A 14,417-nucleotide genomic window follows, 5' to 3' on the forward strand; every position below is an offset into this window, starting at 1 on the left:
TTCTTGCCTTGTCCAATTGCCAGAATACCTTGGGGAGGACGGAATCGGAAGTCTTTATCATTTCTGTCCTTTTTGTCTTTCTTGGATGAAAAGGTGCGCCAAGTTGCTCGTCGGGCTCTTCCTCCTTGATATCGGCGGGTTGCTAAATTGCAAGGCTGATGGATGGCTCGACTCACACGAGACACGCGGTGTTTGTTTGAATAAATCTTCCTTGGGCCACTCGGGATCGTGACAGTTACAACTGCCGAGCTTTGCATCAACGGGCAAGAAAAAAAAAAAAAAAAAAAAAAAAAAAAAAAAAAAAAAGGGAGGTGGGGGGGAACGTACAGCGCTGCTGGCAGGAGCAGACATCTCACGGCCAAAGCTCGGTCACTTTCCATACCTCGTCCCCGCCAACAGTCCTCTCGAGGAGATAGTTCCACCGTCGTCCCTTCTTGGCGTCGGACAAGTCGACCTTGTCCACCTCGGCCGGCACAATGATCAGGACCCTGAAGTTCTTCCTGGCCACGTCGTCGTCCAAGTCGTCGACCTCCTGACCCAGGCCGAGCCCGTCGAAACAGCCCGCCGGCGAAGAGAGCGGTGTGCCCGGAGGGGGGTTTCGAAAGGAGCCTCTCATCAGCGGGCTCAGGTTCCCGAAATGGGCCGTGAGCTCTCTGCTCCAGCTCCACGACGCGACGTTGCCTCTCACCGGGCGCATATACGGCGCGAGATGCTCCCTCACGGAGACGTCGCGGTCGGAGTCGATGTCCGGGCCGACCATGCAGACGTGGCCCCTGAGGCGCCACTGGGTCATACGGTCGGGGACCCAGAAGACTGCCTCGATGGGGCCGCCAACGCGGGACGACGCCGACGCCGACGCCGACGCCTTGCCGCCGCCGCTGCTGCTTCTGCCGGTGCCTTGCGAGTCCAACATCTCGCCGACTTTTTCCATGCGCACGTCCGTGGTGCAGGTCGGCAGGTCGGTTTCATACGTGTGGCTGGGGTTGAGAGGGGCTGGGTTCTTGTTCTTGCTGTTGGGCTGGAGCGAAGCCCACATGCCACGGTAGACGACTGTGCGAGCTCTCGGGAGGAACTGGGGCGTCTGGGGGGATGACGGCGACGATGCCCTGTGGAGAGAGCTCAGTGTGAAGGTGGGCGATTTCATCGATTCCAGGTCCGAAGTGAAGGCATCGCGCCATGGGGCCGCTGCTGTCGCCATGTTCCAGGGGGAGGGGGGAGGGGGGAGGGGAGGGGGGGGGGAGGGGGGGGTTGACAGCCGAGACGCTCGATGGCTGCCACTTGCCGATAGTCTCGTGTAACCCGGCCGGGTGGTTCTCGTTTCCTTGCAAGGGGGCGGCGAAGAAAGAAAATTTTTTTCTTTTGGCCCTCGAAGAAATGTGGTGAGATGTTAAGAAGCTTCGTTCGGATCCTGCTACTGCCCCCCCTCGATCAGGCGCCGGCCCCACTCTTGCCTCATGGAGCAAATCCTTACGACGGACAAGATCTACCTGCGGGAATGTAGCATGTACAATGTAGCACGTTAGGTTTGGTGGTTTTGCAGGAGCTTCTACCTTGGGAATGTGGGAGTGTGGGAATGCGGGAATGCTGAAAGAACTGACGTAGGTACCCATCCACGTCTATTAGCGTTTCGGCAAAGCAGTCGGCAACTAGCCACCAAGGAATGAAATGAATGACTGAATGATAAACCCTTATCCCCACCCCACCCCTTTGGGCAGGCGGGTCCGGGGCGGCTTTTTGCCTCGGCTGTCCGGACACAGTCACCCCAGTGCCTTCGCCCTGATGCTGAACCGGTCAGCCGCTAACCATCGGCGCTGCCAGACGCTACATACATATGTACTTTGCAACCCGACGGAAGCCCGGTGGGCACCCAAGGTTCCGCCGCCGCATCACCGTCCAATTTCCAGTAGGTACCTACCTTAACATTGGGTAACTAAGGTACATACATGCCTTGGGTAAGTTAGTCGCGACGACCAGACGGACCGGACCTACAGTCCAGACCGCCTTCGTACCGTTGCTAGGCGCGCGGATTTGACCAAGTCAAAACACGTGGTCTGTAGTACGTGTCTCCATAATTTTAGATGAAGCCAAGCCCGCCAGATCATACATGGCCCAGATGATGGGCTACAGGCATCGAGGCCAAGCAAAATCAAGCGGACAATTCTGATTCCTGAAAGTCGAAACCGTGGGGGAGGAAGGTGGGGGTGGGGTGTAAAAACCCAGCAGGCCAACTCCTACCTTACCTTAGGTACCTACCTCCTAGGTAGGTACCTAGGTAGGTACCCAGAAAGAAAAGTCCGTTCAGTGGAGTAAGCCATGCGAGGCCCTACCTCCGGTCCGACAACCAATCGGATTATTGCATGCGATTGCAGTCGCAGGTCCCACCCCAACGTGAAACGGCAGAGTTGGGGGCAGGGAGACTACATATCAACCGACCTATGCCCCCCCCTAGTCATTCGACCCCCCCATAATAACTTAACAGACCTGACCAATGCTCTTTCCTAATATAGAGATACGCTAATAAATAGTAGTAGATCCTTTAATCTATAGTAGCCACTAGACTATAAGTATCTTTATATATATTTTTCTATGGTGAGTGACTTCCCTTATATTTTTACTAGGTATCCCTACCTAAGAACCTAATATTAAAAGTAAATAAAGTACCTTTATATAGATTTTTCTATAGAAAGCGACTTCTTTTCTTTTATTAGGTAGGTACCTAGGTCCTTAGGTACTGTACGTAGAAAAAGTAAAGTACCTTTATATATATTTTTCTATATAAAGTGACTTCTTATATTTCTACTAAGTACCTAGTATCTAGGTATTAGGGATAGAAAGAGAAGTACCTTTATATATATGTTTCTATAGAAAGTGACTTCTTTAACTTCTTTTACTACCTAAGGTACCCCTACTATAGAACCTAAAAAATAGTAGAGAAAGTACTTTCCCATATTATTTTCTATATAAAGTGACTTCTTTAATTTCTTTTACTAGGTACCCCTACCTAAAAACCTAGTAAAATATCAGAGAAAGTACTTCTCTATATAGTTTTCTATATAAAGTGACCTGACCCACTATTCCCTAATAAACCAATTATATTAAGAGTATAGCCCACAGCAATGGTCAGGTCAGTTAAGTTATTATGGGGGGGGTCGGATGACAAGGGGGGGACACAGGTCGGTTGACCTGTACCCTCGGTCCCATCGGATGATCTGAAACCCGAGTTTCGGTGCCGTTCCTTGATGCAGAAATCCAGGATCCAGCCCTCCCGACAAAATCAATCATCAAAGCCAAGTGCTTGCACGTCCGTATGTCCCCTATGAATATTCTGGATTCGTCAACCTCCCCTCCATCTAGGTGAGGTGCTCATCAACAAGCAACCGTCGTCAAGACAAGATGGCTGTGGTGGCACATGACTGGGAGATTCGAGAGATCCGAGCTTTACCTTGGCGGGCGCTTTGCTTCACCATACCAACAACTTGACATGGTCAAACATAAGCAGCATCCTGTTTCCAGACAAAGTCTTCCGACTGGTGCGTATCTTCGAAACCGTGGTTTGAGTTGTACGTGACTCGAGGGCCAAGTCCGTTCAAAGACACTAGTCTCGTGTTCCGGAACTTCCCAGCACATAGCACGCCATATTCGGCGGAAAGTTCCGGCGAAAGTTAAGGAGGAATCAAGGTAAAAACTAGTCCTTGAAAAATCAAGGGAGCGCTCCGTGCAGAGGACGGAGTTGCTCTGCTCTCCCCCAGGACCCCAAGGTATACCGAGTATGGGGAATATTGTGCACAACGTGCCTCTCGTTAATGACACGTTTTCTTTCTTTCTTTTTTTTGTATTCCCTTTTTTTTCTTTTTTCGTTTCCCCCTCCCCCTTCCCCCCCCTTTTTTTTAAATTCTTTTTTATAGGTGACGGACCTGTCACATTCCAAAACTGATGAAAACCATGTGGCTAGACAGCAGGGGTCCCAAAGGGCCAAGATGAAAAAACTGATAAATAAGAATAAACGAGTAAAGTAACAAGAGAAAGAGCAAGGCGAGAAGAGAAGCAAAGCAGAAAAGTCTTCATCATGTGGCTTGGTCAGATTTGACCAAAACCAAGTGAATGAATGATATTTGGTCGATTCGGTGTCGGTGGGACAGACGTGGACAGACGTGGACAGACGTGGACAGGCTCGTCTCGGCAACGAGGCGGCAGCTGAATGCAATGCCGGCTTGCCGGCTTGCCAGCGACAGGGTTGTAATAAGTGGAACTCTCTGGCCGGTTCGAATGCTGAACCGTCCCCTGGTCGATTTGTACGGGCCGTTGCCAAGTGGGCGTTTGTGCCATCATTTCCGAGTTATGTAGTAAGTCATAGGCTAAAACGGGGCCAGCACATTGATGATTGATCTAGATCATGCCTGGTCTATTGAGTAAGTCTACTCCTTACTCCGTACCACGGCACGAAACCCGGTACATGGGCACGTCATTTGAATTTTTTTTTTTTTGTCCCGGCCCAATTCTTTTACCACTGCTTTGCGGGTTGTCGCCGTCGCTTGTCGATCTTTGGCGCCCATGGCCCATCAAGAATATGAGACTGCGCGCGTGCCGACGAACAACGGCTGGCGGATATGCCCATGGAAAAGATGCCAGCCTGGTTGAACTGGACATGATGCTGCCATGGCCTCGGGGCGTGAGCCACGGCTGAGCCTCGACTGCAAGCCGTCTGGTAAGCTGTACGGAGTAAGCTGCAAGGTGTAAGCGTACTCCCGTACTGAGTAAAAATGATCAACAACCGTCAGAGTGCCGACGGTCCAGCCCAGACTCCAGGCTGGGCCCAGGAACGTGGGCAGGTGCGGGGCACCGCTGTTTCCTACATACTTGCCTGCCGCTCCTACTTGCCTGCCGCTCCTACTTGCCTGCCGCTCCTTCTGCCTGCCGCTCCTGCTGCCTGCCGTCCCTACTGCCTGCCCGCCAGGCTCCTGCTGCAGGCGTGACAGAAGGCTTTAAAAAAGAAGAAGAAGAAGAAAAAAAAAAAAAAAAAAAAAAAAAAAAAAAAAGAGGTGCCTACCTACCTAAGGTACCTTAGTTGGCCTTGGCCATCCATCTCTCATGCCCGGTACGGTACGGTACGGTACATACGGTACATGCTTATTTGCCCTCCCGAGCTACTAGTCCCGACTCCCTGCCTCCTTGGGGATCCATCGAAGAGGGCCCAGGGCCGGTTGTGGTGTGGCGTTGTCCAGCCGTTGCCAGCCAAGCGGCAAGCCTAATTTTGCCCAGGGGTTCTTTAGTACTATCTGCTATGTACTATCCGCTCACTTATAGCATCAAAGTCCCTAAACGCAGCACCATGGTCGGTGACCTCACACAAGCAGGTCCATCTTGGAGCTCCCAAACTCATTGGTGCGGAAAACACAGAAAGCCTCAACAGACCCAAACGCTTTGCTCTGGCCGTGCTCCCTCGACTGTTATTCCCATCTTTTCCCCTCTTCTTGGCCTTCCCCTCCTTGCTCGTTTGCTCCCTTTTCTTTTTTCTTTCCCCGGCTTTCTTTCGGCCTCGTTGACCAAGTTACTCAGTCCGACACCCCCCCCCCCCTCCCTCCACCAAAAAACCCTCCGGTTTCCCCCGTCAACCCTCAAACTCCAAAGCTCCTCCCCCCCCCCCCCCCCGTCATTCGTTATTTCCTTTCACCAGACCGATGCCACTGAACTATTATTCCCGATGTCCTGGTCCTGTTGGGTCGCAAACATCGCAGATCTTCCCCCCCAAGCGTGCGCCTTACAACCAACACGGGGGGCGAATCATCGCTGTGCTTCTTTCCAACACTGTAAGCCCGCAGATGGACTCGTCGCTTTCGCATCACGCCCACCATCGGCATACCGGCATGAGAGAAGCTTCTACCACGCTGCCGCCGTTGGGTCTGAAATCTCACCTCGACTCTCCCACGGGCATTCCCTCGTCCAGTCTCGTACAAGGCCAGATCCATGCCTATCCTCGACATCCTGGCCCTCCGAAAAATGTCACCGCAAGTACCGCCTATCAAGAGCAGCCAAGTGGCGAAAGATCTCCCGGCAACAGTGACGAGCCTTTGAAAAAGAAGCAAAAGCGGAACAAGCCTACGCTGTCATGTCACGAATGTGTAGAGCGAAAGACAAAGGTTGGTCTCATCTTCTTCCCCGGTTTGACGCGGCACCCAAGTTGCCAACCCATCCCTCGCTTCCTCGGCTTAACATGCCACCGGGGGCTGGGACACACAAGACAGAAAGGCGACAGAGGGAGGGAGGCAGGCAGGCAGGGAGGGCGGGAGTGAGGTGGGGAAAGGAAAGAAGAAAAAGGAACCAACAGCTACTCGAGCATCGTTGACAGACACAATGCCACAAGCTGCTCGCCTATGGGACCTGCTTTCTTTGGCCTTTTCCAAAGCCCACTCGTCGTGACCTCCAAGCTAGGGCTATCGCGGCCTCGTTGCGATATCCTGGCTGGGTGAGGGAGCCTCGGCGTATGCAAGCGCAACGATACTGCGAGATATGACATCAGCACCCATCCGCAACGTCGCACAGCGCTGATTTCAGCCTTCAATTGCCATTACACATTACACGTGTGTCACCCTCGAAGTTTTGCATCAGTCACAAGGGACTGGCCAGTTACCCGTCCATATTCTCTCAGGGAAAGGGGTCATTCGATAATAACAGTGGTCCCGTAGCCCAACGGACTCGTATACGCAAGTGTTTTTGAAATTCAGAAAGGGCTAACCATGTAAATAGTGTGATAGAGGTCGGCCGCATTGTTTAGCTTGTAAGTCTTGTTTGCGCAAGGGGCGGGGATTATGTCGATACTCCATACTACATGCTCTGTGACACTTGGGCGTACAATGGGGCTGACAAGTTCGATAGGCATCAAGAGACAGACAGAATGTCGATATGCACACGTGGCGAATCTGTTGGAGTAGGTTTTTTTTTTTTTTTCACTTTTGCAGCAACAAAGTAAGTGGGCCTCGCTGACCCGTTCATGTTCTAGAGAAACGTCGAGATCTGCTGCAAATGGCCATCGAATGACGCGGCCCCCGAAAAAGAAGAGCGCCGGCGACGTGTCCACGACTGTTCCCAACATTGCGGACAGGGGCGCCGTTAAAAATCAGGATGCCTCATCCCGCGGAGCGGCGGCCTTGTCCATCGGGTTACTATCGCACGTACCTTACTCAGTCACCGAGGCCAGCAATGTTTTTGGTATTGGATCTGAGCACCCATTGGCAAACTACTGGACGTTTGAGGGCGGCTTGCCGGAAGTCATTTCTGTCCTTCCAGACAAGGTTCAGGCAGACGCCCTCGTTGGTCGGTATTTCGAATGCGTCGATCCCGTCTATCCCATGATTCACCGTCAGACTTTTTATGCAGACTATGAACACTTTTGGCGCATGAATGTCGAGGAGAAGAACCAGATGGACGCTGCCTTTATTGCCTTGATATTCGTCATCTTGGCACTCGGCGCACAATTCACCACGTGCAAAAGCCCGAAAGAGCGCAAGCAAACGGCCGAGTTTTACGCTTCGGCTTCTAACCGGGCGCTGCGAGTGTCGTCGTACCTGAGTACTGCGTCTCTGAGGTCCATCCAAACCATGGTTCTTATGACGTACTTTCTCGTTAACGATAATCATGCATCCGATGGATGGGCGTTCGCGGGTATATTGATCCGGCAAGCGTATGCCATGGGTTTGCACCGTGATCCGAACATTGGTAAGGCGCATCTCGTACCGCCGTCCCTTGTCCCCGTTGTATCCACTGCTTTTTGTTGTTGAAAAGAATGCCGCAAGTAAAGAAGAAGAAGAAGAAGAAGAAGAAGAGGAGCGTGTCTAACTCGTGTTGGTTTCCCGGCCACAGTGACACCCCATGCCAGCCCATTCGAAAAGCAACAGAGGAGAAAAGTGTGGCAAGCGGTGTTGTTGCAAGACACCTTCTTGACTGTGCTGCTATCCTTGCCGCCGTCGGCCACACACACGGACGTCTCGGTAGATGATCTCTTGGATGACAGCTCATCCATTGCCAGCAGCGACCCGGCCGACACAGCCTACGTGAGGGGCTCTTGGATGCTGGCCAACTTGGTTCAGGAGACAATCTGCTCGCCCAGGTCATTGGACGTGCCCATATGCACAACTGTACGACACAAGTCAAAGCTGGTGGCGGATTTTCGGGCCGTGTACCGGTCGTTCCCGGACGTATTCCGATGCTGGGATGCAGATAGTCTGACCGCAGTCGCCAGCACAAACAAGCGCATCATAAGACAGACTTTGGTCTTGACGAGCAACTACTTCCACAATCTTATGCTGGTGCATGCCTCGGAAAGCCCCGACGTGCCGGTCAACGTCCGCGGTACGTTGGAAGCAGCACACGATGCCATCAGCGCCTTCTTCCTCATGTTTAGCCTGCTGGAGTCGGAAGCTCGAGTCTGGTTGGTTTTCAACCATCGAGCTTTCTTGGAAGCCCTCTGCATTGCCAACGTGCTTCGAGAAACGGGCAAGGACGCTACTGGGAGGAATATGCTGGCCAGGGATCCTTTGTTTGTGCGAGCCAGGGCCGATATCGGTAAGTATATACTGCGCCTTCAGTCACGGCAGCCGCTCCAGCCCTTTTCTTTTTCTTTTCTTTTTCTTTTCTTTTCTTTTTTTTTTCTACCTTATTCCCCCCCTCAAGACGTGAATGAGACTCCCGCAGCTAATCAAGCCCTCGCCTTTTAAAAAAAAAAAAATAAAGCGCGAATGATGCAAATAATGGAGCTTATTGGGTCGGACAGTGATGTGGCACGTACACGAGTGCAAGTTCTCCGCGAGTTTCTGGATCAGAATGATGATTTACAGGATCCAGGCATTAGTTCCGGCTAGTATGAAGGAAACTGATTTTTTTTTTTTTTAAATTTGCTCTTTCTTGTTTTCGAGTTTCAAAATTTCATGATCAGTTTACTCCTCGTCGCTTTTGCACGCTCATAGAGAGGGTTTGAATTTGGACGTGGAGTTTGGGGGGGGTGGCTCTTGTATTACTATTGGCCGCTTTCTGATGGGGGTTTTTGATGCAGACAAGCTGATCAGGAGAGGATTTCTACACTAGGGCAAAAAAGCCGGCTATAGCGGAAAAGAGGGTGGGAAAATCAAATTCATCGAGTTCGAGGTGGGTCAGGTCAGGGCCGTCCGTGGCGGCAGCGGTGCCAGGTGTTTTGGTTTGTGGCGTGAGAAACTTGCAAACCGGGTTACCGGAATCCAACAAGACGGTGTCGCGGGACTGTGCTGGGCTGGAGCCAACGGGAGGGCGGTGCGATGTTGCGTTGGCCATGTTGCTGAAGAGGTTCCTGGTGCAAGGCGATGAGGGCCATGATGGCCATGAAGTCCAAGAGGCCACGAGGGCTGGCTGTTGTCACGTGCTAATGCTACCCGCCATGGCGGCGGCCGGTCCGAACTCTGGGGAAGTCGCGCATCTGACGCGAGTGGCTTGCTGGATAGGTGTCACTAGGCACGATGACATTTACAGGAGGCTTGGTTCTTTTACTGTAGATAGCCGGTCGATGGCGGATGGCTGATCTAGCGTGTATACATATATATATGTATGCATATATAAATGCGACGTGGTCATGTGACGTTGGGGTCTGGTAGGTGTGGTTGGCGCTTCACTTGGCCGACTTTACTTGGGCAGATGCGCCAGCGCCTCGTTTGGTAAGCGGGTTCTTGTTTGTCCTCTTTACATGGCGGACACATGTCCAACTGCAAACGAGACCAAAGAAAGAAAAGGGGACCCGACCCCAACAGACTTACCCTACCGCTTCTGCGCGTCGCCAAAGACAAAGGTTTGGAAATTCTCGCCGATCCTCTTGACGCCCTCCTCCAGCCCCCACCCCTTGACCCGACACACCTGCCTGTACATGTGTTCCAGCGCGGCATCCATGTCCTCTCCCGCGGCGTGCAGGTCGCTCTCCACGAGGATCCTGTCACCCGGCACGGCATCGACCACTTGGGCGAACCTGGAGCGAGCGGCCTGCGTGCCGAGGTTGACGGCGATGGAAAAGGAGAAGAAGACGGTGGCGGGGACCTTGGGATGGAGCCATTGCCGCAGAGATTCCACCGAGCCGCTGTATGAGTGGAGGCAGATTCGCGGCGGGAATGGCTTCTGGCCAGCCGTGCTCCCGGTCGGCTCACGCCCGTCAGAGCAGTCGTCGGAGTCGGGGTCGGGGTCGGAGTGGGAGTGGGAGTGGGAGTGGGAGTGGGAGTCGGAGTCGGAGTCGTATGGCTCCGCCCCCGGCGCAACGTTGCGCCTCTCGCGGCGGGACGGCACGTGGTTCTCGTAGCCCTTCCATAGACTTGCCAGCGTCTCGTACAAGGCGCCGTGGGCCTGGACGCAGTGGAGACTGACGGGTCTGCCGGCTTGGCCGGCGAGGCGGAGCTGGGCACGCAGTACGGCTTGCTGGTGCTGCAGTTTGACGGTATGGCGGCTCAGCAGGCGGCCCTCGCGACCGCCGGGCGTCAGGCCTTGGTCTCTGGCGGCGGCCAGGGCAGGATCCCAGTTTTCGGGGATGCGGAACGCCTTGTCCAGCCCCGCCTCGCCGACAAGAGCGTGGGGATGGGCAGCCAGGCGGGCGCGTGTCGAGCTGACGAAGGATGAGAGGGGGACTGGTGCGGGGAGAAGGGCGATGAAGCCGTCGTCCTGGGGTGCAGGCGCCAGGACGGCTTGATAATGGGCCCTTTTGGCGGCCAGCAGGCCGGCGTTGTCTGGCTCGTCGGGGGCGGACGGCGGCGGCGGCGGCGGCGCCATGTACGTAGCAGGGGCTGGGGAGACGTCGTCGTACAGCTGGTGGGAAAACCACGGATGCCATCCAAACGAAGGGATGGCTCGACAGGCTCCGCGGGCAGCAGCAGCAGCACCATCATCATCACCATCGCCCTGGGAGCTCGGGGGACGGAAAGGACCGTCCCCCGCGGCGGCGTGCACAGACGCCACATGGGCGACGAGATCCTGGTCCTGCGAACGGGTGGCCATGATGGCAAGGGCCGAGGCACGCATGGTGGCGAGGCTGGCTATCGAGCCCATGGTATCGGTGGGATGGCAGTGTGCGTCGAAAACGGCCAGACGCCAGGGAAAGGGGGCCGACAGCGCCTGGGCATCGCTGCCATGTTGACGCATGGTTTTTGGCGAGGACAAGCGTGGTTTGGAATTACGGCATCGTGTGGCGGTTGTGAAGCAAGGATGATGATGATGATGTTGAGCCGCGACGGGGGAAGTGGAGCCCCGTCGTCCTCGGGTGGCCGGGGGAGGGGGGATGTTTCAGCCTTGTTCCTCCTTGGACACAATGCGACGAGAAGATGGACGGCCTCAGCCATTGGCTCTGGGCAGGTCAGTTGGAAGCTTGGCACGAAGGACGAGGGACATGGTGGTTCAATTGTCGGGGGTTTGAACCGTTGAAGCGGACAAGTCAGGCGGAGGCACGGGACCCACCTTTGCGGGAACAGCTTCTGTGGGGCAGCTTTGTGGGGCAGCTTCTGAAGAGGCGCTCCTGATTGGGCCTCTCGGGCTCGGCGTCACATGCAGACTCGGGCCACAGCCCCACCGCGACTGGAGTTCGCCTGAATCCCTGCTGGCCCCGACCACGACGTCGTCCCCTTTGCGTCGTCGAACATTGCCGAATCAGCTGTTTTGCAACCTGCAATCGACATTGCAGGTGGTCCGACTGTCAGATTGACAGATTGACACGCATGATTCGTGTGAGTCACCAGACCACTGCTACTGCGCACACGGGGGGGAAATAAGAGGACGAAGAAGAAGAAGAAGAAGAAGAAGAAGAGGAAACAAAACGAAACGAAACGATACGATACGATACGATACGAAGCAAAGAAAAAAAAAACATCACAAATGACAGCGACATCTCCGCCGCCCCCATCGTCGTCTTGAGTCTCGCACGCCCGCCCGCCCGCCCATGGCGCTCCTCAACCCCGTCTACGCCATTGCCGTCCCCTCTCTCCTCGTCGTCACCCTCCCTCTGGCCTTGCTGGCCGGCGTCACAACCACCCTCGCCTTTTCCGCCCTCATCTTCCGCGTCGTCGTCGTCTACCTCGACGTCGCCCTGTCGCTCGTGCCGCAGTCGCTCGCGGGCCTCCGGCCGCACGGGCGCCACGCAGACCTCGACGCCCGGCCCCCCGCCGCCTGCCGCGCTTCCCGCGCCGGCAGCCGCAGCCGCAGCCGCGCCAGCTCGGCAGCCTCCTCGGCCCACCAGCAGCAGCAGCATCCGCTGTTCCAGAGGCGCCGCCGCAGCCGCCGCCGCCGCCGCCTGAGCAGCAGCGCCAACGCGCCGCCCTCCTCCGGCGGGACAACCACCCCCATCGGCGGCGACTTCGGCTTCGGCCTCGGCCTCGTGCCCAGCGTCGGCGCCGACAGGGACTTTGAGGGCATCGGCGGCTGGCGCTCGGGCGACGACGACCAGGCCTGGACCACCATCAACTCGCGCATGGAGCTGCCCGACCGCGGCGGCTTCGCCAAGCACCACTACCGCACTCCGTCGGGGGGCGGCGCCACGACCCCCGGCGACGGCGGCGTCCTGATGATGAAGACGACGCGCAGAAGCCCCGAGCCCAGGACGATCGCCCTGGCCGCGACGTCGCCAAACACCTCGAGGACGAGGACGCCATCCGCCTCGCGCATGCAGAGCTTCGCCACTCTCGGCAGCTCCGACGGCTATTTCCCGCTGGCCATGTCGCCCAAGGCAAACAAGAAGCTGCAGCTGCCCATGTAGCAGGCAGCGTGTCCAGAGGGGCAGCCAAACAAGACACCCCGTCCCGAGGTCCAAGGGGCTACTACGTTCAGTCCATACATGTATTGCGAGGTGTAGAAGCAACCCACAAAGATGAAGCACGCGGGCCACCAAAAAAGGGCACACCCATCTGAGGCGATTGCACCTAGAATGACGGCAAGAGATGATTACGAGTTACGAAGACATAAGAAGAACGAAGAAGAAGAAAATATCATGACGCAGGATGGGACATCAGGGATTAACCTCTCTCTATGCATTGTTTATATTTTATATTCCAGTGGAAAAGCTTTGCTTGTTTTGTGGTTTTTTGCGCTTTTTTTTGCTTCTTTTTTAGCAATTGCAGAAGACAAGACACTTGGACTATCAAAGCCACCTCAAATAGAGATGGAATGGAATGAAGAAGGAAAAAAAAAATACACCGTTGCCCTCTTTTTCACACAGGCGGCACGATGCTCCCCGAGAAAGCCAGCCAGCTGTATGTATGTCCGCAGCATCGGCCATTGAAGCCGTCCAACACGCCATGCCAGGTCAAAAAGCAAAAATAAAGTAACATAAAAAAAGGCCCAAAAAACCCTCCCAAAAAACAAAGGAAGGAAAAGCTCGCTCAGCGCCTAAATGAAAGCCGAGAAAACCCAAACATGTCGACGGCAGCGTCCCCCACCCTCCCCCCCCCCCCCCCCCTTTCAGAGCGTCTGCCAGAAATAATTGGCGTAAAAGTACCTCGAGAACCTGCTGTCCATGTTGACGACGTGCACGTCGCCCTTGCGGTCGTTGCGCACCACGGCCCTGGTCCACTCGCCGTCGCGGCCGTCCCTCTCAATGTCGATGCCCAGGCTGCGGTAGACCTTGAGCCGCAGGAGGACCTCGTCGTCGACGGCGTCGCGGCGGCGGGCGGCGTCGTCGCCCTCGACGCCCTGCAGCTCCAGCTCGTGCAGGCGGGCGGCCAGGTCGGCCGCCTGGCGGGCGAGGCGCTCGGCCTCGACCTCGGCGTCGGCGGCGGCCTTTGCCGTGCGGAACTTGCGCGTGTCGAGGGCGGCGATGCTGGAGGCGTGGTCCGCCGCCGCGTGCGAGGCCTCCAGCTCGGCGTGCTGCGCCGCCAGCGTGGCCAGCTGCCGCGCGAGCTTGCGCAGGCGGGCGTCCATGTCGCGCCGGCGCAGCTCGCGCGCCTGCTGGAGCGTCGAGAGGGACTCGCCGATCCGGGAGACGGCCAGCTTGTCGGGCTGGATGTTGAAGTTGTTGACGGTGTGGCGGATGAGCTGGACGGGGGGGGGGGGTCAGCCGTACTGGATGGGCATGGAGACAGTTGGGTGGTGGTTGTTGTTGTTGTTGTTGGGGGTTTCTGGTTTTTCTGCTTACCGTTGCGGGATCTTCAGGGAGAAGCATGTTTGCTCGACGAGGAAGGGGACGCTGCTGGTGACGGAGGTGTTCGGAGGTGATCGGAGCTGTTGATGGACGCCGACTGCAGACGGATGGGTGGTGGATGGGCTGTTGCAGAAAAAGGGGGTCGCGACAGGGCGCTGGTCCCCCGGGGAAATGGCAAATAGCAAATAGCACGAGTTTCAGTTCGAGTTCGAGTTCGAGTTTCTGCCAGCCGTGTCGTGTCGTGTCGGCATATGCTGTTTTTTGCTTGAAAGCAGCTGCCGTCGGCTGGTCGGCA

General features: G+C 55.7%; 5 protein-coding genes across 5 annotated transcripts; 2 read left to right on the forward strand and 3 right to left on the reverse strand.

Moving 5' to 3' along the window:
* Positions 1-352: 352 nt before the first annotated feature.
* Positions 353-1,198, reverse strand: UV8b_00900 (uncharacterized protein; the record flags this gene model as incomplete). Its single annotated transcript, XM_043138398.1, has 1 exon — positions 353-1,198. One exon carries the CDS (start codon positions 1,196-1,198, stop codon positions 353-355), a length of 846 nt encoding a protein of 281 aa, XP_042994332.1.
* A 4,621-nt stretch (positions 1,199-5,819) lies between these two features.
* On the forward strand, positions 5,820-8,855 carry UV8b_00901 (uncharacterized protein; the record flags this gene model as incomplete). Its single annotated transcript, XM_043138399.1, has 6 exons — positions 5,820-6,137; positions 6,745-6,775; positions 6,874-6,925; positions 6,998-7,713; positions 7,858-8,559; positions 8,728-8,855. 6 exons carry the CDS (start codon positions 5,820-5,822, stop codon positions 8,853-8,855), a joined length of 1,947 nt encoding a protein of 648 aa, XP_042994333.1.
* A 922-nt stretch (positions 8,856-9,777) lies between these two features.
* UV8b_00902 (uncharacterized protein) lies at positions 9,778-11,139 on the reverse strand (the record flags this gene model as incomplete). Its single annotated transcript, XM_043138400.1, has 1 exon — positions 9,778-11,139. The coding sequence occupies one exon, from the start codon at positions 11,137-11,139 to the stop codon at positions 9,778-9,780; it is 1,362 nt and encodes a 453-aa protein (XP_042994334.1).
* A 790-nt stretch (positions 11,140-11,929) lies between these two features.
* On the forward strand, positions 11,930-12,742 carry UV8b_00903 (uncharacterized protein; the record flags this gene model as incomplete). The annotated part of the gene is made up of 1 exon (XM_043138401.1): positions 11,930-12,742. One exon carries the CDS (start codon positions 11,930-11,932, stop codon positions 12,740-12,742), a length of 813 nt encoding a protein of 270 aa, XP_042994335.1.
* Positions 12,743-13,443: 701 nt separating this feature from the next.
* UV8b_00904 (uncharacterized protein) lies at positions 13,444-14,143 on the reverse strand (the record flags this gene model as incomplete). The annotated part of the gene is made up of 2 exons (XM_043138402.1): positions 13,444-14,016; positions 14,117-14,143. The coding sequence occupies 2 exons, from the start codon at positions 14,141-14,143 to the stop codon at positions 13,444-13,446; spliced, it is 600 nt and encodes a 199-aa protein (XP_042994336.1).
* Between the last annotated feature and the right edge of the window lie 274 nt (positions 14,144-14,417).

Source organism: Ustilaginoidea virens, chromosome 1, assembly GCF_000687475.1.
Source record: "Ustilaginoidea virens chromosome 1, complete sequence".
NCBI classification, from domain to species: Eukaryota; Fungi; Ascomycota; class Sordariomycetes; order Hypocreales; family Clavicipitaceae; genus Ustilaginoidea; species Ustilaginoidea virens.